The 24,900-nt window shown below is 40.5% G+C and overlaps 1 protein-coding gene across 4 annotated transcripts in view; it reads left to right on the forward strand.

The window, feature by feature from the left end:
* Nucleotides 1-24,900, forward strand: part of ythdc2 (YTH domain containing 2) — a 142,082-nt gene that overhangs the window by 25,423 nt on the left and 91,759 nt on the right. For all 4 annotated transcript variants that reach the window (XM_023952792.1, XM_023952793.1, XM_020701809.2 and 1 more), the window contains exons 3-6: nucleotides 3,092-3,182; nucleotides 4,671-4,864; nucleotides 6,629-6,831; nucleotides 9,807-9,973. In XM_023952792.1, the coding sequence (XP_023808560.1) occupies nucleotides 3,092-3,182; nucleotides 4,671-4,864; nucleotides 6,629-6,831; nucleotides 9,807-9,973 (655 nt within the window). The remainder of the gene's footprint in view (nucleotides 1-3,091; nucleotides 3,183-4,670; nucleotides 4,865-6,628; nucleotides 6,832-9,806; nucleotides 9,974-24,900) is intronic.

Genomic DNA, 24,900 nt, shown 5'->3' on the forward strand with positions numbered 1-24,900 from the left:
TTTAATGTAAATTAATTTGTTTTGTTCATTTGGTTTTCTTACATACTTTTTGTACAATTTGTTCTTTTGTTTGATTGAATTTAGTATTCCCTTGGTTATCCAAGGTTTTGCTTTTATGTCTTTTTGTCTAATTGTTTTTTTCTGGGATAGTTATGCTAATTGAGTCAGTTAATTCTTCAATTAATGAATTGTATGCACATTCGGGATCTATGGTTTTAAAAACTGCGTCCCACCTCTTGGTTTGAAGGTGACTGATTAGGTTTGCTAAAGTTTGGGTGTTTACTTCCACTTTCGGCTTCTCCCATCAGGGGTCGCCACAGCGAACAAGTCGCATGGTAAGGTAATGCAGTGATGAAAGTCTTCCGGGAATTCCCGGAAATCCGGGTTTTTGAGCAAACCGAACGTACTTTCCGGGAAATAAAGACCTGATCTCTACGGACAAATCGCTTTCCGGATGAAAAAATGGTCTGTAATCGGCAAATTTTAGCTTTATTTTCTATATTTTTCCGCGGATCGCTTCCTCTATGGGCGCGGCCATCTCTCGTCTTCCCGGCCTAATTGACCAATGACGGGACGTTTTAGTTGCTTTCGGATGCGTCGACGGGTCTGATTGGCTCTGTCTGCACCACGTGGTCAGCGTGACTTGCTTCCCTAGAGACCAAAACCGGCGGACCGACGCTAAACTTTCACAAACACATCTGAAGAGTTTGTGATCAAATTTGTGTTAAAATAATGGCGGGCATCGTCATTATTGAGCGTGGTCACGACCTCAGTTGTGAGAAGACGATAAAAAACAAATTGAAGTGGTCTTGGCTGGAAGAAAAATATTTTTAAGGTCAAATGCTTTTTGTGTAAAATAATCTCAAAACCAAATTCAGAAATAATTTCTCTTTTAGTTTTGAGTTTCAGTTTTTATTTTGAATACATTTCTCTATCTAATTTATTTGTATTTCCTAATTACCATGATTTAGTTCAGTATAATTGACATTAATTATAAGTATTTGGTGGTTTGGACCCGCACTCCCTTAAAAAATAATGTTTACAATGTTTAGTTTAGTTTGTATGTTTGTTTTGATATTTCCCAGATTACTTAGTATTGGTGTTAAAGAATTGATGTATTATGTTATAGAATTATAGTTTAAAGCAGATCCCATATTTTGATGTAATTATAGATTGAGAAAACAGTGCAAGTGAATGTTGTACATCAGTCATTTCTAAAGCAGAAATAATGTACAAATAAATGAGGTATTTTCATAGAATATCATAGTTACTGGTGTTCTTTTTGCCATTTGGGGCTTTGATGTTACTATATTTTAGCAATTGTATCTTTTGCAGATTTTAGGAAAAGCTTAGATTGTAGGATTGTTATACTATGAGCAATGATCCAAATTCTTTTTTAGGACCAGCAAGTCCTTAATGTTAAGTCAAACTAGGGGTTTGAATGACAAATCATGATGCTCCTATTAGTCTTAGTTTCTTGATTAAGAAGTGAATAACGAGCTGCCAGAATGCATCTAAGACTATGTATTTTTCAAAAATTTCTCTCTGCGCCGCCATATCGCTCAAAGAAAAGTTCAGGGATTTTTTCCTTGCCTGACTTTCATCACTGGTAATGGGATAATGGTCCGTGATGTCTGCATATACAACCCCTGATTTATATTCAGTATTTACTGTATTAGTTATCATGTTGTCCAAAATGGATTTGCTTTTATCCGTAACTCTGGTATACTTGTTAATTTTTGGGAAGAAAGATGAGGAGAAAAGAGTGTTAATAAAGTCATTTTTATTTTTATTGTCCTTGGATAAATCTATATTTAAGTCACCCATGATAAGACAATTTATGTTCGTTAGGTTTATGTGAAGAAGAATGTTTTCAAGTTTGTCTCTAAATGTGTCATAATCAGAGTCTGGTGGGCGATATATTTTTCCAATAACAATACTTTTTGCATTGTTATGTTTTAGTTCTAGAAAGATTGAGTCAGAAAAACCATCATCAAGTATAATGTCTGTTCGTTCCCTTACTGAATATGAGGAGCTCACATATAGACAAACTCCTCCACCAGGTTTTCCAGCTCTATTTTTGCAGAACAGTGTATATCCATCTAAGTTGTAGAGATCTAAATATGCTTTTTCATTAATTAACTTTCTTAATGAATTAACTTTCAGGCAGGGCCAGTAACTTTCAAAAACTACTGGCCCTGTGGGTCAGTGCAAATTTCTGGGGCTGTCAACCCCTGAGGCTGTTCTCAGAGCACTGCGTCCGAGCAGATCAACAGAAAGTCTAACTGTATCTGTGCGCTAGATGTCATGTAGGAACCATTCAAATGTCAAATAGCAGCTTTAGCCCCGTCTGACTGTTATTTGGATGGGGCAGAGGGCAAACACGAAAAAGAGAAATAGCCTCATTAAAACTGGTATTTTTCTGAAAAATCCTAAAGAATCAGCTGTTTAAGCAGTTTTTTAGCAGCATCCTGGTACATTAGAGACAGTTGATTGCTGAATATAATGCATTGCAGGCTTGGCTTGTAATACATCCATATTTCAAGTGAAGACTTAAACGCAGCTTTCTTTTATTTTAAGTCCAAGGCTCTTCTTCCTCACAGTTTTTTTTGCCAAAGGAAACTTTCCAAATGCATTTGTTTCTTTTTAACTTTGCTAATGTGAGAGTTCAATTAAGTAGTAAATGTATTTTTGACACGTGATCAAGCTACTGGACATGCGTCAAGAATAAAACTTTAGAATCAGTACATGAAGTGGGACAATGTAGGTTGTGTTTGTTCCCTCTGCTGCCTGGTACCAACTGTCTATGGACCGGTAGGGTACCAGACTTCATGAGTCTTTCACAGTGGTCTCACTTTCTGAAATCCTGTTTTTGTGGGGGTTACGAGCCAGTGTGCCAATATTTGTGAAACAACTAATAAATACTTTCCATCAATTAAACAGTGTGTCCTAAATCTATTCTAGACCAAGTGTATTCTTTGAATGAATTATAAAAAGGAAGACTGTTGGTTTCTCATGATCTTCTTTTTTGGAAAGGGTCTGTATGTGGAAGGTGTTTATAATCTAGTCCTCTCTTGTCTTGACTGAACAGAGGTGGAATTTCCTCCCTCCTTGTCTCCTGCTGAGAGATCCTATGTTCAGCAGTTGGCCCAGAATTTGGGATTCATTTCTAGGAACACTGGGTAAGTTCTCTTTTAGGACGAGCTGCATATTAAAACTCATCAAAAATGAATTTAGTTTCTTATTTCAAGGTGCTTGAAAATAAAGGTAAGTAAACTTTTCCAAATTTTTCCTCTTAGCTTGCCATGTTTAAAAAGCTTTTGCTGATTTGCAGGTACATGGACATTTGCTAGAGATACTTCCAAATGATTTGTTTTTGTTCTAAGCATGGCATGTTTCCTTTTTTGCTCTAGAAACGGAATAGACATGTTTTAGATAACTGAGGTGGAAGGTGCATAAAGGCCCGTACACACCGGGACGAATATTCGCCAGCCGTTTTTCGCCAGCGTTTTTCAACACGTTTTTTGTGTTCACACCCAGGCGATTTTCGCTGACGATGAGCCGAGCGAACATGCAATTTCATTCCCTGACATTAGATGGCGCTTAATGTAAAACAGAAATACTCATGTACACAAGGTGGCGCTGCGCAACTTTATGCTTCTTAAAGTCGCTTTTCACTCAGAAGAAGAGAGCAAGTATTTAAGCGCTTGTCAGAATCAAACAAAGAAAACATGAATATTTCAAGCACCAGTAGCTCCAGTTCCAATGATGAAGAAATTATTGTTCTGTTGAATGATGAAAGACGCCGGAAAAGACGCCGATTTTGGGTACATCCCATAGTTATGAGAAGAGAAGAACATGGGGAGTTTTATCGACTGGTACAAGAGCTGAAAATGTATCATGAGCGTTTTCAGGGATATTTTAGAATGTCCGTCATTATTTCTCCGCGGCAGTGTAGACGCTACTTGGCGTCTATCTTCTTCGCTGGTATGTGTGCTCGGCAAGACAGTTTTGTGTTTGAGCGCCCCCAAGTTGTGTTTTACTGTAACTTCAGAAGCTCCAGACATGTGTGCAAAAGCGCCATTCTCATTGGTCGTATAGTTTTTGACGCGGCGCGTCAAACCAAAAAAACGAACCTGAGGCACTTTCTAAAAAGTGACGCTTTGACGCGTGGCGTTTTTTCGCGTCGGTGTGCACACTCACATTGGTGCCCTCTGTTTAGTCACGAGGCGTTAAACGTCGGCGAATATCACACGCGAAATTCGTCCCGGTGTGAACAGGCCTTAAGTTTTCAAATCTCCCTGCTTAGTTTGCTTGCTGCTTGGATTAGATGTGATTAGTCAGTCAAGATTTGGTGTCCCTTAAGCCAATCAGCAGCAAGCAGAGTGGTAGATCAGTGACCAAGTTTGAAAAACTCTGTCTTAGATATGATCTTCTTCTTTCTTCTACTTTGTTTTGGTTTTTGCTAAACGTCCTTTTTGAAGCTAGTCTTGTTTATTTCACGTAGAGAGTAAAGGCTAACGAGACTGCAGTTTATTAGACCTGAGTGTATAGATATGAATGTCTGTTTTAGATTAAAAAAAAACTAAAACAGATCAGACTGACTTTATTCATGCATGGGTGCTGCGTCCTGTGAGAAGATGTTAAGAAACTTTTTTTTCTTTATTTAGGAAGGAACCAAATCGCCTGCTCGTTGTCGGGAAGAGGGATGTTTTTAAAAAATGTCCTCCAACCTATCCCCTCATAGTCTCCCAGAATTCCAAGCATATCATCCAAAGTCTGCTCCAGAGGTCAACTGCTAACAAAAAGGAGCAGACGGACAAACAGCTCTGGAACAAAAGTGACTTTTCCACCATTGATTCTGGTAATTTTCATTCATGTTAATATAAATGAGTTAATGTTGTTTTAAATGCGGCGCATTTACAAGGCTTTTGTTGGATTTATTATGTTATACATCCTACAAAGACAAAATACTGGTACATATTTTTGTAAGTAATATAGTACATACAAATATGTTATTGGAAAACTGCACATCATGGGTTTCTTAAATAGATGAAAAACTAACCAGTATCCAGTATTTTCTCAGTGCCATTAGTGGCGATGATGATTCCTAATTAATTTTTACAAAAATCTAAATCGTAAAACAACAAAAAGTTCGACTAAGAGAAGTATTTGCATACATTTATAAAGTATAAATCAATGCACTCCAATGGATGAAGAGGAATTTTAGTTTTCTTTTTTTCCCCTCAGTTCTGTATGAGAAATGATTTGTGAATGTAAGCTAGAGTCAACAAATGTCCTGTGTTTGAGGCAGTGTGAGGTTCTCTTTCCTGCTCAAGGACACAATGTCAGGCACTGTTAGGATCTGGGAATTAACTTTTTTTAATGAACTTCCACCGCCTCTGAAAGAGCTAAGAGAAGGAGGAAATGAGAGGGCATCATGTGTGTAGAAATGCTGCTCCTCTGGGGCCTCATTTCTAAAACTTTGTGTAGGATTTGCGTCAGAAGTGGCGTACGGATGAAACATAGGACGTGCGTACGCACAGAAATATTCGGATTTATAAAACCGTGCGCACGCACATCCTACGCATCTTTCCCTTAATAAATCACAACCAATTCTAAATGCTGCGCAGCTTTTGCGGCTTCATGACACGCCCATAGTTGCCCATAAATAGTTCGTGAAACGCCCACAAATGAATATTCATTGATTGCGAAATCATGGCAAACACAGAGAGGAAATCAAAAAAACGTAACTTCACTCAATGTGAAGTAGAAGTTATCGTTGGCGAGGTGGAAAAGAGGAGAAAAGTGTTGTTTGGAGGGCACAGTGTGGGCATTACTAATGCCAAAAAGGCACGTGAGCGGCAAACGGTGGCAGATGCCAGGATTTCAGGGAGCAAAAATATGACAACTCAGGATTGCAGGAAATCAGATTGATTGATCTGAGGAGCCACAGGAACCGGGGAAACACTATCCTAGGAAAACAGGAAAGGGTTAATGACGGCAAAACAGCTTGGGGTAGCAAGTGTTACATGTAGAGATGAGATTTACAAGAATGATGACACAGAGAGTAGAGAGGGCCGGAACAGAGTCCTCAATGCAGCAAAGGGGATGGGGGAGTGAACTCCTGCAGCTGTGTGGTGTTTGCTAAGCCATGTCTGAGGTCAGAGGTTCTGGTCATGGTGATGGTCTGTCACTGGGGGGGTTCCTCTCCTGGGTCTGTCACAAACTCTGCAGTAGTCCTGGGTCTTGATAAAAGTCTGTTGATGATGATTTGAGACTCATCAGGTTCACCTGCAACACCTGACTATCTACCACCAACCTGAAGGTCAGGTGTAGCTGCTCATCCGTTACTGGACGTCATGTCTTCATGGCTATTAGAATGACTTCCTGACTAAATCAGCTTTTAGACCCACACAATGTTGACATTGTTGCAACATCGAAAAGGTTTTCCTTTCAGAATGTTTTGGTTTTGGCCTCAATAGTTTAGACAGACTGTACAGTGTGACCATCATGTGGAAAACACACAATGAGGCGTGTCTGTCACCACAAAACAATGGCCTGACAATATCCCTAACTTATTGTGAGTATTTTGGGTCATGTTCAAACCAAACCTCTTCTTCTCCAGACAGCTGCTATGATAGAAACAGAGCTAGTGGACGCTTAAACAATGGTATTCCAATGGTACCCAGGAAGAGAAGTTCCTCAGAACTGGACAATTTCCGATCCACCCTGCCTGTCTGGGAAAGCCGGGTGGAGATTCTACAACTTATTCAGCAGAACAGGGTGGTGCTTATTTTGGGAGAAACTGGCTCAGGAAAAACTACACAGGTAAGTTAAAATGAACTTCAAATTATAAAACATGGTTGCATGGTTTTTATGCATGACTTAATAAAAAAGTCTAGTGTCAATGTCTAGCTTCTTTGAAAGTGTCATATGCTATTGCTTTTTATCTTCATTAGTTTCTGAAGACCTAAGTAGAGCCACACCAAAATCTTCTTTTACCTTCAGGGTCTCCAAAGCCAATCAGCTTCCTCCGTCTGTCTTTTCCATCCTCTACCAGCAGCTACCTTCATGTCTTCTACATTCTTTACCAGCAACTACCTTCATGTCTTCTCCATCCTCTACCAGCAGCTACCTTCATATCTCCTACATTCTCTACCAGCAGCTACCTTCATATCTCCTACATTCTCTACCAGCACCTACCTTCATGTCTTCTCCATCCTCTACCAGCAGCTACTTGCATGTCTTCATCATCCTCTACCAGCAGCTACTTGCATGTCTTCTCCATCCTCTACCAGCACCTACCTTCATGTCTTCTCCATCCTCTACCAGCAGCTACTTGCATGTCTTCTTCATCCTCTACCAGCAGCTACTTGCATGTCTTCTTCATCCTCTACCAGCAGCTAACTTCTTGTCTTCTCCATCCTCTACCAGCAGCTACCTTCATGTCTTCTCCATCCTCTACCAGCAGCTACCTTCATATCTCCTACATTCTCTACCAGCAGCTACCTTCATATCTCCTACATTCTCTACCAGCAACTACCTTCATGTCTTCTACATCCTCTACCAGCAACTACTTTCATGTCTTCTACATCCTCTACCAGCAGCTACCTTCATGTCTTCTACATCCTCTACCATCAGCTACCTTCTTGTCTTCTTCATCCTCTACCAGCAGCTACCTTCATGTCTTCTACATCCTCTACCATCAGCTACCTTCTTGTCTTCTCCATCCTCTACCAGCAGCTACTTGCATGTCTTCTACATCCTCTACCAGCAACTACCTTCTTGTCTTCTTCATCCTCTACCAGCAGCTACCTTCATGTCTTCTACATCCTCTACCATCAGCTACCTTCTTGTCTTCTTCATCCTCTACCAGCAGCTACCTTCATGTCTTCATCATCCTCTACCAGCAGCTACTTTCATGTCTTCTACATCCTCTACCAGCAACTACCTTCATGTCTTCTACATCCTCTACCATCAGCTACCTTCTTGTCTTCTACATCCTCTACCATCAGCTACCTTCTTGTCTTCTCCATCCTCTACCAGCAGCTACTTGCATGTCTTCTACATCCTCTACCAGCAACTACCTTCTTGTCTTCTTCATCCTCTACCAGCAGCTACCTTCATGTCTTCTACATCCTCTACCATCAGCTACCTTCTTGTCTTCTTCATCCTCTACCAGCAGCTACCTTCATGTCTTCATCATCCTCTACCAGCAGCTACTTTCATGTCTTCTACATCCTCTACCAGCAACTACCTTCATGTCTTCTACATCCTCTACCATCAGCTACCTTCTTGTCTTCTCCATCCTCTACCAGCAGCACTTGCATGTCTTCTACATCCTCTACCAGCAACTACCTTCATGTCTTCTACATCCTCTACCAGCAACTACCTTCTTGTCTTCTCCATCCTCTACCAGCAGCTACCTTCATGTCTTCTACATCCTCTACCATCAGCTACCTTCTTGTCTTCTCCATCCTCTACCAGCAGCTACTTGCATGTCTTCTACATCCTCTACCAGCAACTACCTTCTTGTCTTCTTCATCCTCTACCAGCAGCTACCTTCATGTCTTCTACATCCTCTACCATCAGCTACCTTCTTGTCTTCTTCATCCTCTACCAGCAGCTACCTTCATGTCTTCATCATCCTCTACCAGCAGCTACTTTCATGTCTTCTACATCCTCTACCAGCAACTACCTTCATGTCTTCTACATCCTCTACCATCAGCTACCTTCTTGTCTTCTCCATCCTCTACCAGCAGCACTTGCATGTCTTCTACATCCTCTACCAGCAACTACCTTCATGTCTTCTACATCCTCTACCAGCAACTACCTTCTTGTCTTCTACATCCTCTACCAGCAGCTACTTGCATGTCTTCATCATCCTCTACCAGCAACTACCTTCTTGTCTTCTACATCCTCTACCAGCAGCTACTTGCATGTCTTCTTCATTCTCTACCAGCAGCTACCTTCATGTCTTCATCATCCTCTACCAGCAGCTACTTGCATGTCTTCATCATCCTCTACCAGCAGCTACTTTCACGTCTTCCTTCTCTGCATCCAAAATCCTCCTCTCTGGTCTTCCTCTAGACCTCTGGCAGCTCTAGACTCAGCATCCTTTCACCCATAAATTCACCGTCTCTCCTCTGGACATGTCCCAACCATCTCCAGAACCTCTAACATGTGCTGTCCCTCTGATGTCCTCATTTCTGATCCATCCTGGTCATTCCCAAAGAGAACCTCAGCATCTTCATCTCTGCTTCCTTTCTTCCTCGGTGTCTCTAGGAAACAACATGGCTGCTCTCACCACACTTTACACTCTACACCTTTCCTTTCATTTCAGCTCAAACTCTTTTCTCCACCCATTCCAACCTGCCTGCACTCTTCTTCACTTCTTTTCCACTCTCTCCATTCCTCTGGACCCCTTCTTTATTTGGAGCCACACCAAATTGGGTCTTTTAATTCTCAAGTGTGACAAGTTTTAAGAAAGGACTCCAGCGCTTCTCTTTTCTAGGAGTTTATTTGAGAAGGAAGCTTATCCAATGTGATTGGTTTGTGAATATGCCATTATATGAGATAAACCCTAGAAAATGTGAAACAAAATAGATTTAAAATAGATTATATTTTTTAACCAATTTTAAGGAACGGGTTAGGAAAGTTCTTAATAAAAGACTGATCTTTATAAGATTACATGTAGTAGTGAAAATAATGGTCAGGCATTGTCTTTTTGGAAGTGTTTATTTTTGATCATATTTTCCAAACACATTAAAGTCAGGTTGATTCTGAGTGTTTGTGTGATCCAGATTCCACAGTTTCTGCTGGATGACTGCAGCAGTAGTTCACAATGCTGCAGGATTTTCTGCACGCAGCCCAGGCGGTCAGCGGCCATTGCTGTGGCTGAGAGAGTGGCAGCAGAGAGAGGAGAGAGTGTCGGCCAGACTGTTGGTTACCATGTCCGACTGGAGAGCAGGTACTGTGAACACCAGCAAGCGGGCTGCGGAAAAGTTGTTCTTGAAACTTAGAATTTATCCACATCTCAAATGCTTTATCATGTTTTTTTGCATCTCATCTTGTTTGAATCGATTTCCAAATTTCACTTAAATAAATAAATTTCACTTAAACTAAACTCCTGTCTGTTTCATCCCTCCTCCTTACCTACAGTGTATTGATGGACAGATTTTTTTCACTCATTTTAGTGTCAGATTTTCACCTTTTATGTAACATTCGTCTTTCCAGCAGATCTGGTATAATTGTTACAGCTTAAAATAATAACTTAGTCAAATCAGTGCTTGTATCCCCCACCTTTTCACCTTTCTTCCTTTTACTCTCTTCCACCCTCCCCTCACATTCTTCCCCTCTCCCTCCCCACACACACTAAATGTAACAAATAAATAAAAAATAATACGACAAAAAGGGGTTTATACAAATCTACACTCTAGTTTCTTGAAGCTATATAACCTCTTTTTGTGATAGTAAAACCTGTCCAACACAAAAAGCCTTCAGCTCTAATCTGTTTGCTCAGCTGTTGGACAGAACAAGTTAAAAAAGAAAAGAAAAAAAAAAAAAGAAAAAAAGAAATAAACTTCTGCAAATTAGAGGAAAACTGCTTCTTAATTCTTATCAGCTTACATCTCTTTATTTCAAACTGAACTTCACATTAAATGCTATCTGGGGTGAGTATAGACAACAATGAATCATTTAGATTTGAATTTATTCAAATGTATTTGTAAAAGTAAAAGCCCTAAGTGGAAGCCAGCCCTGGACCCATTCATGGCCTGCACACATGGGACGGGTTTCTCTGTCATGCTCTGCATTGGAATGTCCCCTCCCACTCACAGCAAAAGTCACTGTCCGGTCCCGCTCCTAGTAGTGAGACACTCGCCCCCATCACACTCTCACTAAAAAGGACTGTACCATCTCTCACAGAGCGCAGATACATTTTTTTTCTCAATTTTCCATTTGGAACCAATTTGGCTTTGTCAAAAAAATTATTTTTCATGTCACTATTTTCATGTACTGCACAAAGTGGAACATTAATTATTATGAATTCCTAAAATTAAAGTAATTGTTTTGCCTGATAAACTTGCGAGAACCAATTTAGAAGAAAATAAATGTACCATTTGAATGAATCGGTATTGTTTTACCAGGTAAACATGGGTTTGATATCAGCAAATTTATGTGTTTAAGTCCACCTCAAATTCCAAATAGATTTGATTTTATATCAAAAACTTCCAGAATGAACAAGATATTTTAATTAGGATTAACAGTGATGAAAGTCTTCCGGGAATTCCCGGAAATCCGGGTTTTTGAGCAAACCGAACGTACTTTCCGGGAAATAAAAACCTGATCTCTACGGACAAATCGCTTTCCGGATTAGAAAATGGTCTGAAATCAGCTAATTTTAGCTTTATTTTCTATATTTCTCCGCAGATCGCTTCCTCTATGGTCGTGGCCATCTTTCGTCTTCCCGGCCTAATTGACCAATGACGGGACGTTTTAGTTGCTTTCGGATGCGTCGACGGGTCTGATTGGCTCTGTCTGCACCACGTGGTCAGCGTGACTTGCTTCCCTAGAGACCAAAACTGGCGGACCCACGCTAAACTTTCACAAACACATCTGAAGAGTTTGCGATCAAATTTGTGTTAAAATAATGGCAGGCATCGTCATTATTGAGCGTGGTCACGACCTCAGTTGTGAGAAGACGATAAAAAACAAATTGAAGTGGTCTTGGCTGGAAAAAAAAAAAGATTTTTAAGGTAGTGTAGGTCAAATACTTTTTTGTGTAAAATAATCTCAAAACCACATTTTGAAATAATTTCAATTTTAGTTTTGAGTTTCAGTTTTTATTTTGAATACATTTCTCTATCTAATTTATTTGTATTTCCTAATTACCATGATTTAGTTCAGTATAGTTAACATTAATTATAAGTATTTGATGGTTTGGACCCGCACTCCCTTAAAAAATAATGTTTACAATGTTTAGTTTAGTTTGTATGTTTGTTTTGATATTTCCCAGATTACTTAGTATTGGTGTTAAAGAATTGATGTATTATGTTATAGAATTATAGTTTAAAGCAGATCCCATATTTTGATGTAATTATAGTTTGAGAAAACAGTGCAAGTGGATGTTGTACATCAGTCATTTCTAAAGCAGAAATAATGTATAAATAACTGAGGTATTTTCATAGAATATCATAGTTACTGGTGTTCTTTTTGCCATTTGGGGCTTTGATGTTACTATATTTTAGCAATTGTATGTTTTGCAGCTTTAAGGAAAAGCGTAGATTGTAGGATTGTGTTACTTTGAGCAATTTTCCAAATTCTTTTTTAGGACCAGCAAGTCCTTAATGGAGAGTCAAACTAGGGGTTTGAATGACAAATCATGATGCTCCAATTAGTCTTAGTTTCTTGATAAAGAAGTGAATAACTAGCTGCCAGAATGCACCAGAATGCATCTAAGACCACGTATTTTTCCAAAATTTCGCTCTGTGCCCGCCATATCGCTCAAAGAAAAGTTCAGGGATTTTTTCCTTGCCTGACTTTCATCACTGGATTAAATAACTGTATCGACTCAATCAATATTCAATGGTTCTCTATTTATCGCAGGAGTTGTATTCTAAAAATAACCCCGATTGGTGAAACTCGAAGTTGTCCTTTTTTATTTTTTACAATGTTCTGGATGTTTTAAGGCTGTAAAACCCCTCACTACGATTGTGATTGTGCTTGAAATCATTGTTCTACCGTTGGTAACCATGGTGACCTGCAAAGAAACAGGTGCAGCCATCATTGCTTTGCAGTAAAACGGCCTCACAGGAGAGGATATTGTGGCAACTAAGATTCCACCTAAATCACCAATTTATAGGATCACCAAGAACTTCAAGATAAGAGGTTCAGGGACCAAGGATGGCTGGGAGTAGGTAGGGGATGGAGGAGTCCAGCAGGGGCTGATTGGAAGTTTTGGAGCGGGCGCAGGTAGTGCATGCGGCGACGTACTCTTGTACATCCTTTTCCATCGAGGGCCAGAAAAACCGCCTTCGGATGTGGTTGATGGTTCTGCGGACTCCGCCAAGACAGGACACTCGGGAAGCATGACCCCAAGTGATAACCTATGATCTAAGGGAGGAAGGGATATATACAGTCAGGACCATAAATATTTGGACAGAGACACATTCTTTATAATTTTGTTTCTGTACATTACCACAGTGAATTTGAAATAAAACAACTCGGATGCCATTAAAGTGCAGACTTTCTGCTATATTCCATGGGTTGAACAAAAAGATTGCATAAAAATGTAAAATACAAAAGCATTTTTTAAACACAATCCCTTCATTTCATGGGCTGGTAAGTAATTGGACAATTGACCTCCATGCTATTGCATGGGCAGGTGTGGGCAATTCACTTATGTCATTATAGGTGAAGCAGATAAAAGGAGTTGATTAGAGGACTCGAGCTTGTACTTTGAAGATTTTGCTGTGATCAGACAACATGCGGTCAAAGGAGCTCTCCATGCAGGTAAAAGGAGCCATCATTAAGCTGAGAAAACAGAAAGAACCATGAAACCAGAAACTGCTACAGTATGAGGAGTGGCAACATCAACAGTGTGGTCCATCCTGAGAAAGAAAGAAAGCTCTGGTGAACTCAGCAACGCAAAAATACCTGAACGTCCCCGGAAGACAACAGTGGTGGATGATGGCAGAATCATTTCCATGGTGAAGAGGAACCCGTTCACAACAGCCAACCAAGTGAACAACACTCTCCAGGAGGTAGGCGGATCAATATCCAAGTCTACCATCAAAAGAAGACTGCATGAAAGTAGATCCAGAGGGAACACTGCAAGATGCAAGCCACTCATAAACCTCAAGAATAGGAAGGCTAGACTGGACTTTGCTAAAAAGCATCTAAAAAAGCCAGCACAGTTTTGGAAAAACATTTTTTGGACAGATGAAACCAAAATCAACCTCTACCAGAATGATGGCCAGAGAAAAGTATGGAGAAGGCGTGGAGAAGTTCATGGTCCAAAGCACACTACATCATCAGTAAAACACTGTGGAGGCGGGGGGACTTCCGGGGGACCATTGCAACACATGGAGACGTGAAAAGACAGCTCCCACTAACCAACTCCAAAATAAGAATAAAGTCCGCCAAAAATTCGACGAGCACCACAGTACAAGGAGTAGCAAGCAAGAAAATGAGCGGGGCCTTTCAAAAAAGAAGAACCCAACCAAACAGAGCAAAGAAGACGAGGACAACAAGAGGGGAGGCATTCTAGCACCAGAAGCTGACACGGCTAACTTTCTTAGCAGCCTAAATAGCATTAGCAAACAAATCCAGAGTTTGCATAGCGAAATGAAGGCTGACTTGAAAACATTCAAAGATGACATCACGGCTCAAATGAGTGATAAATTATCCGAATTCAGGGAGGACATCAATCAGAAATTTTCCAAAATATCAACAGAGATGAAAGAACAACAAGAAAAGATAAACGCAGCTGCGGCGCGGACGGAGGAGATGGAAACGTGGAGCTGTGAAGCGAAAAGTGTGCTGTGTGATTTAATGAAAGATCGGAAAAAGATGAAGGAAAAGTTGGATGACCTGGAACCGAGATCAAGACGGAATAACCTGCGAATCTACGGTGTCAAAGAGGGGGCGGAGGCGACAGAAACTCGATGGCTGCTTTTGGCTCAAAGAGGAGTTTTCACTAAACATGGATCTCCAGATTCAGAGCAATCGAGCTTTAGCTCCAAAGGCAAGTCATCCTCCACGGTCTATTGTAATATGCTTTCAACAATTCACCATAAAAGGACTTGATACTTAAAAATGCGTGGGACAAAAAGATTGTCATAAACGGATAGAAAAGGGTCTTTTTCGATCATGACTACGCAGAGAGCATTCTGCAACAACGCAAAGCATGCATAAACATCAAAAAGGTGTTAAAGAGAGAAGGAGTCCGCTTCCAAACGCCGTTCAATAAAATGCGCGTGCACTAGCCGGGCGGAGTTGTAACATATGCGGATGCCGATGACGCGACCAACGATCTGAGGAAGAGAGGATACGAGGTGGAAGACCCGGTGGGACACTCCAGGGAGTTTGCTCAGGCGGAGAAACTACTGTCAACTGGACTCGCTACGTGGAAACCGAGCAGGAAAGAGAGACCAGGACAAGTGGCCAGACGAGCACGCGCACAGCTCCAGGAATTTCAGCACAAGAAGAACACAAACGGAGGATGAGTAAAAAAAATACAAAAAAAACTTTTAAGTGAATAATTATAGTAGACATCTAAATTAGAATATGACTTGTTAATATGCTTTGCCTTGATGTGTATTAAACCCGATAAATGTTGGATATATGGGAATGTGAATTTGTTGTGCGGATTAGGATGGGTAAAGTAATCGAGTATGGGATGAATCTCATCACTGGCAAGGGGCCCTCTCTCTTTGTGAGGTCTTACCGCTTAAAACCTGACCTGGAGATACTTATTCATGCATTTGTCTCCAGTAGGTTAGACTACTGTATCGGCCTGCTCACCGGCCTCTCCAAACGAGCTGTAAAACAGCTTCAGTACATCCAGAATGCTGCTGCTGGAGTCCTGACCAGAACCAGGAAGTATGATCACATTAGTCCTGTGCTCAGGTCTCTGCACTGGCTCCCTGTACCTCAAAGAATAGACTTTAAAGCAGCTCTGCTTGTGTACAAGTCTCTCCATGGCCGAGCACCAAAGTACATCTCTGACATGTTAGTGCCATATGAACCATCTCGTACTCTGAGGACCTCAGGGGCCGGCCTCCTGTTGATGCCCAGAGTCAGAACTAAAAAGGGGAATCAGCGTTTCAATATTCTGCAGCTAAAATCTGGAACAGCCTCCCTGAAGTCGTAAGACAGGCCTCTTCTGTGTTCATGTTCAAATCTAGACTTAAAACATTTCTGTTTAGCCGTTTATATGACTGAAAGGTCCTATCTGCACTTTTCTTTCCTTTCCTTCCTTTCTTTTTAAATCAATTTTCAATTATTTTTTTTTAAAGTAAATTTTACGTTGATTATTTCTATGATGTATTGTGATTTTAATGCATTTTTCTGTTATTGAAGCACCTTGAATTACTTTGTGTACGAATTGTGCTATACAAATAAACTTGCCTTGCCTTGCCTTAAAACAGGAGGAGCCGACTTAATACTACTATTAATGTCGACTTTCCTTCATGGAAGCATCTGTTCATGTATATAGTTAAAATGTGTTCTAAATTTTTGTTTGTTAAGTTATTGGTTGAAGAAGGTACATCTAGAAACCTGCAGATCGAATATTATTTTAGACTCTATAACCATTCATGGATACTAAAAGAAATGAAAACCATCTCCTGTCTCTAAATGTAAATGGTCTGGGAAACCTAGTCAAAAGGGCCAAAATTATGACTAAATTAAAGAAAGAAAAAAAGCATATAAACTTCCTGCAAGAGACCCATTTGACAAATGCAGAACACGCATAATTGAAAAAGTTTGTGTTCAAGAACGCTTTCTATAGCTCACACACCAATCCACGGAAACGAGGAGAAGCAATATTGATAATGAACACGGTTCAGTTTACATTTAAAGGGGAGGTTAAAGATAAAGAAGGGCAATTTATTATAATTAAAGGAGTAATTGACCAGGCTACAATAACGCTGGTAAATGTCTATGCTCCACCAGAAAGTACTAAAGAATTTTTCAAACTTTTGTTTGCCTTTGTTTGAACAAGCCTTTAAAGACAACGCAAACCAAACAACAAGACAGCTAATCAGTGAAACAAAAAAGAAGATTAATGATATACTCCAATACAAGACCGAAACAAGAATAAGATACTTACAACAGAACTATTACGACTCAGGCCCCAAAGCCACAAGGCTGTTAGCTCGACGAATACGAGAAAGTAGAACTAAACATTAATAAAATACGAGACCCAAAAACAAATCAACAAAAAATATAATCCAGAAGAAATTGAGAATATATTTAGGGACTATTATGATGACTTACATACTGAGCCAATGACTTCAAAACAAGAGGAGATGCAAACCTTACTAGACTCATTAGACCTACCTTCAATAGGAACGAAACAAAACGATCACATGACGGCAGAAATTTCCACGGAAGAAATAAAAAAAGCAATTGGCAAGCTGATATCAAACAAGGCACCTGGGAGTGATGGCTTTCCATCAGAATGGTATAAAGAATTTGAAGAAATAATTATCCCACTGCTTCACTCCACTTTCAGTTGGATTTTATCAAGTGGACAAACTCCATATTCCTGGAAGGAGGCAGTCATTACAGTACTTCCTAAGCCATTAAAGGACAAGGAATATTGTCAAAACTACAGACCAATTTCTATATTAAATGTTGACTATAAAATATACACCTCTATAATTTCAAATAGACTCCAATCATTTATATCAAACTTAATAGATGAGGACCAAACTGGATTCGTCAAAAGCAGACTAACACACGATAATATAAGGAGAACACTTCACATCATAAACAGGATACATTAAAATAAATATCAGCTGCCTTAATAAGTTTAGATTAGGGCTGCAGCTGCAGCTATCGATTCTTTTTGTAATCGATAAAACTAGCACTTAATCGATCGAGTAATCGGATAAAACGATTTGTGTGTGTTTTTGAACAACCAAAACAAATAATGCATAACAAAAATGATGTGGTTGTAAAATGAAAAAGCATTCGATTTTAAAGATCCACTCCGATGCAAATGTTACTTTTGGTGTTTTTAAGTTGGTCTTGAGAAATGTCGCGGAGCTAGAACATTTTGTATGGGGGGGGGGCAGAAGACTTTGAAAGGGTGGCACAACACCAAAGTGGAAGGTCATTAAAAATAAAAGAATCAGAAAAACATATTTGATCATTATCATTGTTTATATTTCGTGTAAAAATAATGCTTTTGTTATTTTTGCAATGCTTAAGGAAGCCTCGCGGTCCCTCGAAAGGCGAGCTACCGCCTGTCCCAGCCCCTGCCTCTCAGCGCCCCCTCGATGCTCTTAGCTGAGTGTCCCGCGGGGTCCGAAGCGTTTACTTTAAAAAAATTAGTGTTCAAAGCAGGTCCGGTCGCCTGAATACCGCAGCTAGGGGCTCTCGCCGCCCGCCGAGGCGGCCCGCGCTGGTCGCCGCGGAGGGGGCGCGGAGCGGCTGAAGCCGCCACTTGCTAGCTGCCGGAGCCATGCGCGGGTCCCGCGCTTAAAGGCCCGTACACACCGGGACGAATATTCGCCAGGCGTTATTCGCCAGCGTTTTTCGCCACGTTTTTTGTGTTCACACCCAGGCGATTTTCGCTGACGATGAGCCGAGCCAACATGCAATTTCCTTCCCTGACATTAGATGGCGCTTAATGTAAACAGAAATACTCCTGTACACAAAGTGGCGCTGCGCAACTTTACGCTTCTTAAAGTCGCTTTTCACTCAGAAGAAGAGAGCAAGTATTTACGCGCTTGTCAGAATAATACAAAGAAAACATGAATATTTCAAGCACCAGTAGCTCCAACTGGTTCTTGGTTCGGGGATATTTTTGAATGTCCGTCATTATTTCTTCGCGGCAGTGTAGACGCTACTTGGCGTCTATCTTCTTCGCTGGTTTTGTGTGCTCAGCAAGGCAGTTTTGTGTTTGAGCGCCCCCAAGTTGTGTTTTACTGTAACTTCAGAAGCTCCAGACACGTGTGCAAAAGCGCCATTCTCATTGGTCGAATAGATTTCGACGCGACGCGTCGGAAAAAAAAAACGAACCCGAGGCGTTTTTTTTTTTTTGACGCTTTGACGCGTGGCGTTTTTTCGCGTCGGTGTGCACACTCTCATTGGTGCCCTTTGTTTAGTCACGAGGCGTTAAACGTCGGCAAAAATCGCCGGCGAAATTCGTCCCGGTGTGAACGGGCCTTAAGGCGTCGGGGTTCCAGCGGTCACGCAGATGTCTTCTGTTCAGATGCTGAATCATGGAAGATGTGCTGTTGTGGTATGCCAGCTCTATTTTGCAGTAGAGACACTGCACCTTGTTCTCTTCTTTATTAAGTGTGTAATGATCCCACTCTTTAGACAATTTCTGCCGTTTATTTATAGATCTATTCTCCGCCAACGCGCCAACTAAATTCAAAAGGGCCGTGTGAATAAACGGTCCGTGTGACACAATCAAATTCCTGCACCGCGTGTATAGTGCGCGTCATAGGAATTTAACGAGGCTTTGAGGCAGAGTTTTTGCCTCGAGGAATTTTTGTAATCGAGTAACTCGAGGAATCGTTTCAGCCCTAGTTTAGATGCCGAAAAGGCATTTGATAGAGTCAATTAGGAATTTCTATATTTAACATTGAAGAAATTTGGATTTAGTGAAAAGTCAATTAAGTGTATCAGTTCTCTCTACTCCAAACCAACAGGTAGAATCAAAATCAATGGCTCCCTCACAAATAGATTCAGTCTGGGAAGGGGGACTAGACAGGGCTGTTGCCTTAGCCCTGTACTCTTTGCACTTTATATCGAACCATTAGCCCAAATGGTGAGACAAGACACGAGGATAACAGGAATAGACATCGGTGGACAGGTACATATCATGGGTCTGTTCGCGGATGACGTTATGGTATATTTATTAGATCCAGTCAAATCATTTGGTAATTTGATGAAGATTTTTGATATATTTAGTCAAAGCTCAGGATACAAAATAAATATAAATAAAACTCAGATACTCATGTTTAATTGCTTTGCAAATCTAGGTTTAAATGAATGGAAGATAAAATGGGATGCCAAATCACTTGAGTACTTGGGAGTGAATATACCTAAAGATCCAGCAAAACTATATCAGGATAACTATGAACGTACAAATATCAACATCAGAAAAGACATAGAAAGATTGTCCACATTAGACACTAGGATTAAGTGAAAGAATAAATATTATAAAAATGAATATACTACCACGGCTCCTTTACTTGTTTCTTGTTTCTTTACCAGTAGAGATCCCACAATCCCAAATCCAAAAATGGGATAAACCTATATCAAGATTTATATGGTAAGGAAAACGACCAAGAATATGATACCACACTTTACAACTACCCAATAAAAAGGGCGGAAGAGCCTTTAAATAAGGATATCCAGATAAACAAAATCAAAACGGTTAAATTCTCTGAGAACGTCGTTAACCATTCCCTGAAAAACAGCGGGAGCGTTGGTTAAACCGAAGGGCATCACCATGTATTCGTAATGTCCAAGGGGTGTGTTGAAGGCCGTTTTCCACTCGTCACAGTCCTTTATGCAAACGAGATGGTAGGCGTTGCGTAGGTCCAGTTTGGAGAAGATGCGAGGGAGTGAATACTTGTCCTTGATGGTTATTTGATTTAATTGGTAGTCGATACAGGGGCGTAAAGATTTATCTTTCTTTTCAACAAAAAAGAAACGGGCTCCCACCGGTGAGGAGGACAGACGAATATGTCCCATGGATAAAGCCTCCTGAATGTAGCTCTCCATGGCTGCTTTCTCTGGACCACATAGATTGTTCAATCTTCCTTTAGGAAGAGTAGCTCCACCGAGAAGGTTTATTGAGGAATCAGGGACGGTGAGGAGGTAAAGCCCTGGCTTTAACCTTGCAAAAAACTGATTTAAGGTCGTGGTAACAGGAAGGAATCATGGACAGATCAACCTCTTCAGAGATACTGGGGACTGGAGAGGAAACAGAAGGAATGGCTGACTGGAGGCAGTTTGCCATACAAAAAGCACTCCAATTGGTTATGTGACGATGAGTCCAGTTAAACTGAGGGTTGTGTAGTTTTAGCCATGAGAAGCCTAGAACAATGGGGTCAGGGTAGATTGCGTGATGAGAAATTGCAGGAACTCTATGATTAGAGGATGACTAAACCCATCCTCCTTATCTGTGATAAGGAGGATGGGTTTAGTGTGATGGGTCACACTAAACACTTTTATTGGTAAAATAAAACACACCAAGAAATCAAAGTTTAGTCATTACTCCCAGAAAGTACGTATACTCAGAGTTCATGTCCTGTGCATGTTCTGACTAGCACAAGTACATCTAAAAAGAAAGAGAAAAAAACGACTCTGTCTCTAAACGCATGCGCATTCTGCTGGTGAAAATTGGAACTACATTAAGCCATACAATGACTGTATGACTGAATAAAGTAAAAAAAAAAAAAATTTGGCGATTACTTCCTTAGTGTAACTAATGGGTGTTACAAAAGTGTTAAGAGAATTTTATAATCAATCCTGAAGCACATAGGGAGCCAATGAAGCAATTTTAAAACCGGTGTAATGTGTTCCTGCCCCCTGGTTCTCGTCGGAACTCGTGCCGCCGAGTTTTGTAATAGTTGTAAATTTGAAAGAGATTTTCTGGATTAACCAAAGAGCAGGGCATTACAATAATCTAAGCGACTATAAATAAAGGCATTAGCACCTCTGTGCTGGCAAGAGAGAGGAACAGGCGGACTGTGGTTTTTAGGTTGATGAAATCCTGTTTTCACAATGTTTTTAATGTGAGGAATAAAAGTTAGCTCAGAGTCAAAAAGTACAGCCAGGTTTCTCACACAGTGAGAGGGTTTAAAATTCCTAAGTTTGGGTCAAATCATCTCTCTGTCTTGTCTTCAGGACTAATTATTTAAACTTGAGTTTTGTTCTGGTTGAGCTGTAGGAAGTTTTCTGCCATCCATGACTTTATATCAAAAAAACAATTTAAAAGATTGTTTATAGGTTCAAGGTCATCAGGAGACACGGCGATGTAAAGCTGTGTGTCATCAGCATAGCTGTGAAAGTTAACGCTGTCTCTCCATCACCAAGAGGCAACATGTACAAGTTACATGTATTGGACCCATGCTCCAGGCTTCTGATATTATCTGGTGTTGACTCGAAGCCTCCTCCTGTAAAACAACAACTCTGACAGCCCTTACTGGATCTAGTCTTCCCTGTGTCATTTCACACTATATTACACACAATCCAATCGTTACAAATACCTTTAAAATTATATTTCAATTCAGACAGATGTACGGACTCACTCAAGTGCTTACCACTAGTCCTATACGCAAAAATCACCTTTTTCTCCCTGGTCAGACAGACTTCGCAGTCACAATTTGGGAAGAGAAAGGTATTATCAACTTTAAAGACATGTACCTAAACGGTATATTTGCAAATTTTAATGATCTTGCTTCTAAATTTAATCTGCCTCAATCTCACTTTTTTCGGTACCTTCAAGTGCATCACTTCCTTCAGCAGCATGACCCTAACTTCCCTAACATACCCCCAGTCTCTGTGTTAGATGAGGTGTTTGAGTTGCCACTTAATTCAAAAAGATTAATTTCCAAAATCAAAGACTGCATATCACTTCATGACAGCGTAGCTCTTCGGAAAATAAGAGGTAGCTGGGAGGAAGAGCTTGGGCGAGTTATGGAAGATAATGTATGGAACCGGGCCTTACAGAGAGTTAACCACAGTACCTCTTGTGCCAAGTTAAATATAATACAGTTTAAAATTCTACATAGGGCTCACTTCTCTAAAGCAAGACTGTCAAGAATTTATCCTCATCTGAGTGCAAACTGTGACAGATGTCAAAATAGCCCAGCCAATCTAACCCACATGTTCTGGTCATGCTCTGCTCTGGTGAATTACTGGTCTACAATTTTTAAAACTTTATCAGATGCTCTAGATATCACTCTACAGCCTAGTGCAGAGGCAGTCACATTTGGTGTTTCACACCAAAACCCAGATACATTAAGAAAAAGACGCAAAGACATTCTTGCTTTTGCTACTCTAATAGCAAAGCGCCGTATATTACTGCACTGGAAATCTAAGGACCCACCCAGGGTGTCCCAGTGGCTGACGGATCTTGTGCAACTACTACAACTTGAAAAAATAAAATATTCAGTTCAGGGATCGAGGGTCAAATTTTTCTCAATCTGGGGCCCGGTTTTAGATCACTTTGACAAACTCAGAATTCTATCTGAGGCCTCTTCACATTCTACCATCACATCTCACTAGTTTATAGTTTAAAATAATCCAACTGTTCTTAAATATTATTAGCACTGTTAGTATTATTATTATGGCCCGCAGCAGTCATAGACTGCAAGGACCATATTGTAACTGGTACGAGGGTCGAACACTCAAAAAGTCCAAAACGTCAAAAAAACGCGTCAAAACGCCAAAAAATGGGGTCAAAAGTCGCCCAAAGCACACAACGACACTACAATTGTGTAACGCAACAAAAATACACAAACACACGCACAACACCAACGCACAAACGTCAAAATTGTAGTCGCAAAAATGACGACAAAAACCCAAAAAAGCCCCAAAAAGCCCTCAAAAGACGGGTTTAAAGCCAAAAAGACATGCCCAGCCTATAGTAAAAGACAGGCCGCATTGAAATACATAGGCCACCTGACTGCAAAAACTTCTATATTGTTTCTGCTTCGTTTCATTATGGCCCGCAGCAGTCATAGACTGCAAGGACCATATTGTAACTGGTACGAGGGTCAAACACTCAAAAAGTCCAAAACGTCAAAAAAACGCGTCAAAACGCCAAAAAATGGGGTCAAAAGTCGCCCAAAGCACAAAATGACACGACAATTGTGTAACACAACAAAAATACACACACACACGCACAACACCAACGCACAAACGTCAAAATTGTAGTCGCAAAAATGACGACAAAAAACCAAAAAAGCCCCAAAAAGCCCTCAAAGAACGGGTTTAAAGCCAAAAAGACATGCCCAGCCTATAGTAAAAGACAGGCCGCATTGAAATACATAGGCCACCTGACTGCAAAAACTTCTATATTGTTTTTCGAATGTTTTTTTATTATTATGGCCCGCAGCAGTCATAGACTGCAAGGACCATATTGTAACTGCTACGAGGGTCGAACACTCAAAAAGGTCCAAAACGTCAAAAAAACGCGTCAAAACGCCAAAAAATGGGGTCAAAAGTCGCCCAAAGCACACAACGACACGACAATTGTGTAACGCAACAAAAATAGACACACACACGCACAACACCCCCGCACAAACGACAAAATTGTAGTCGCAAAAATGACGACAAAAACCCAAAAAAGCCCCAAAAAGCCCTCAAAAGACGGGTTTAAACTCCAAAAGACATGCCCAGCCTATAGTAAAAGACAGGCCGCATTGAAATACATGGGAAATCCTAACCGCAAAAACTTCTATATTGTTTTTGCTTCGTTTCATTATTATTATTTTTATTCTTCTTCTTTCTTTCTTCCACTTTGAGCGAAAATTTGACCCCCGCCACATACCCGAAAACTCACCAAAATTGGCACACACCTGGGATAAATTCAAAATGAATTTTCGGCAAAGAAAACGCCACCCCCCCGAAGTCGATGACATCACAGTGAGCGTTCCCGTCAAAAAAATGAATGGGCCGAAAATTGCTTATGGGGCCAAAAAAAAATATTTCAAGTGAGAGCAACGAAAACAAAACACGCGTGTTGGAGATATCCCAAAGAAGTTATGAAATCATTATGGGATGGCCACACGACCTACGGCTTGGCGGCCATTTTGTGGCGAACTCAGAGAAATGGCGATTTTCGTGTTTTTTCACAATATGGGAAAACGACACTTTTGTTCAAGCGATTTTCACGAAATTGCATACACATGCCAAAAACACGATTCTACAACTGCCAAAGAAGTTTCGTTGACCTTTGACCTTGGCAAGGGGCGGCCATCTTGGATTTTCAAAAAAAAGCACCTTTAGTAACAGATACAAACGAAAACTCGTCCTAGGGATTTTTATCGATCTTTTTGAAACTTCTCGGGCATCAATGGCAAGCTACTGTGGACAAAATGTTGGAATTAGAAGTTGTAGAATTTGAAACGCGTGCGCGTGGCGAATTCGCAACCGTCGCCATTTTAGCTAGCTCGCACATATTTTATCGGAATAGCC

This window comes from Oryzias latipes, chromosome 24 (assembly GCF_002234675.1).
Source record: "Oryzias latipes chromosome 24, ASM223467v1".
In the NCBI taxonomy this organism is placed as follows: domain Eukaryota; kingdom Metazoa; phylum Chordata; class Actinopteri; order Beloniformes; family Adrianichthyidae; genus Oryzias; species Oryzias latipes.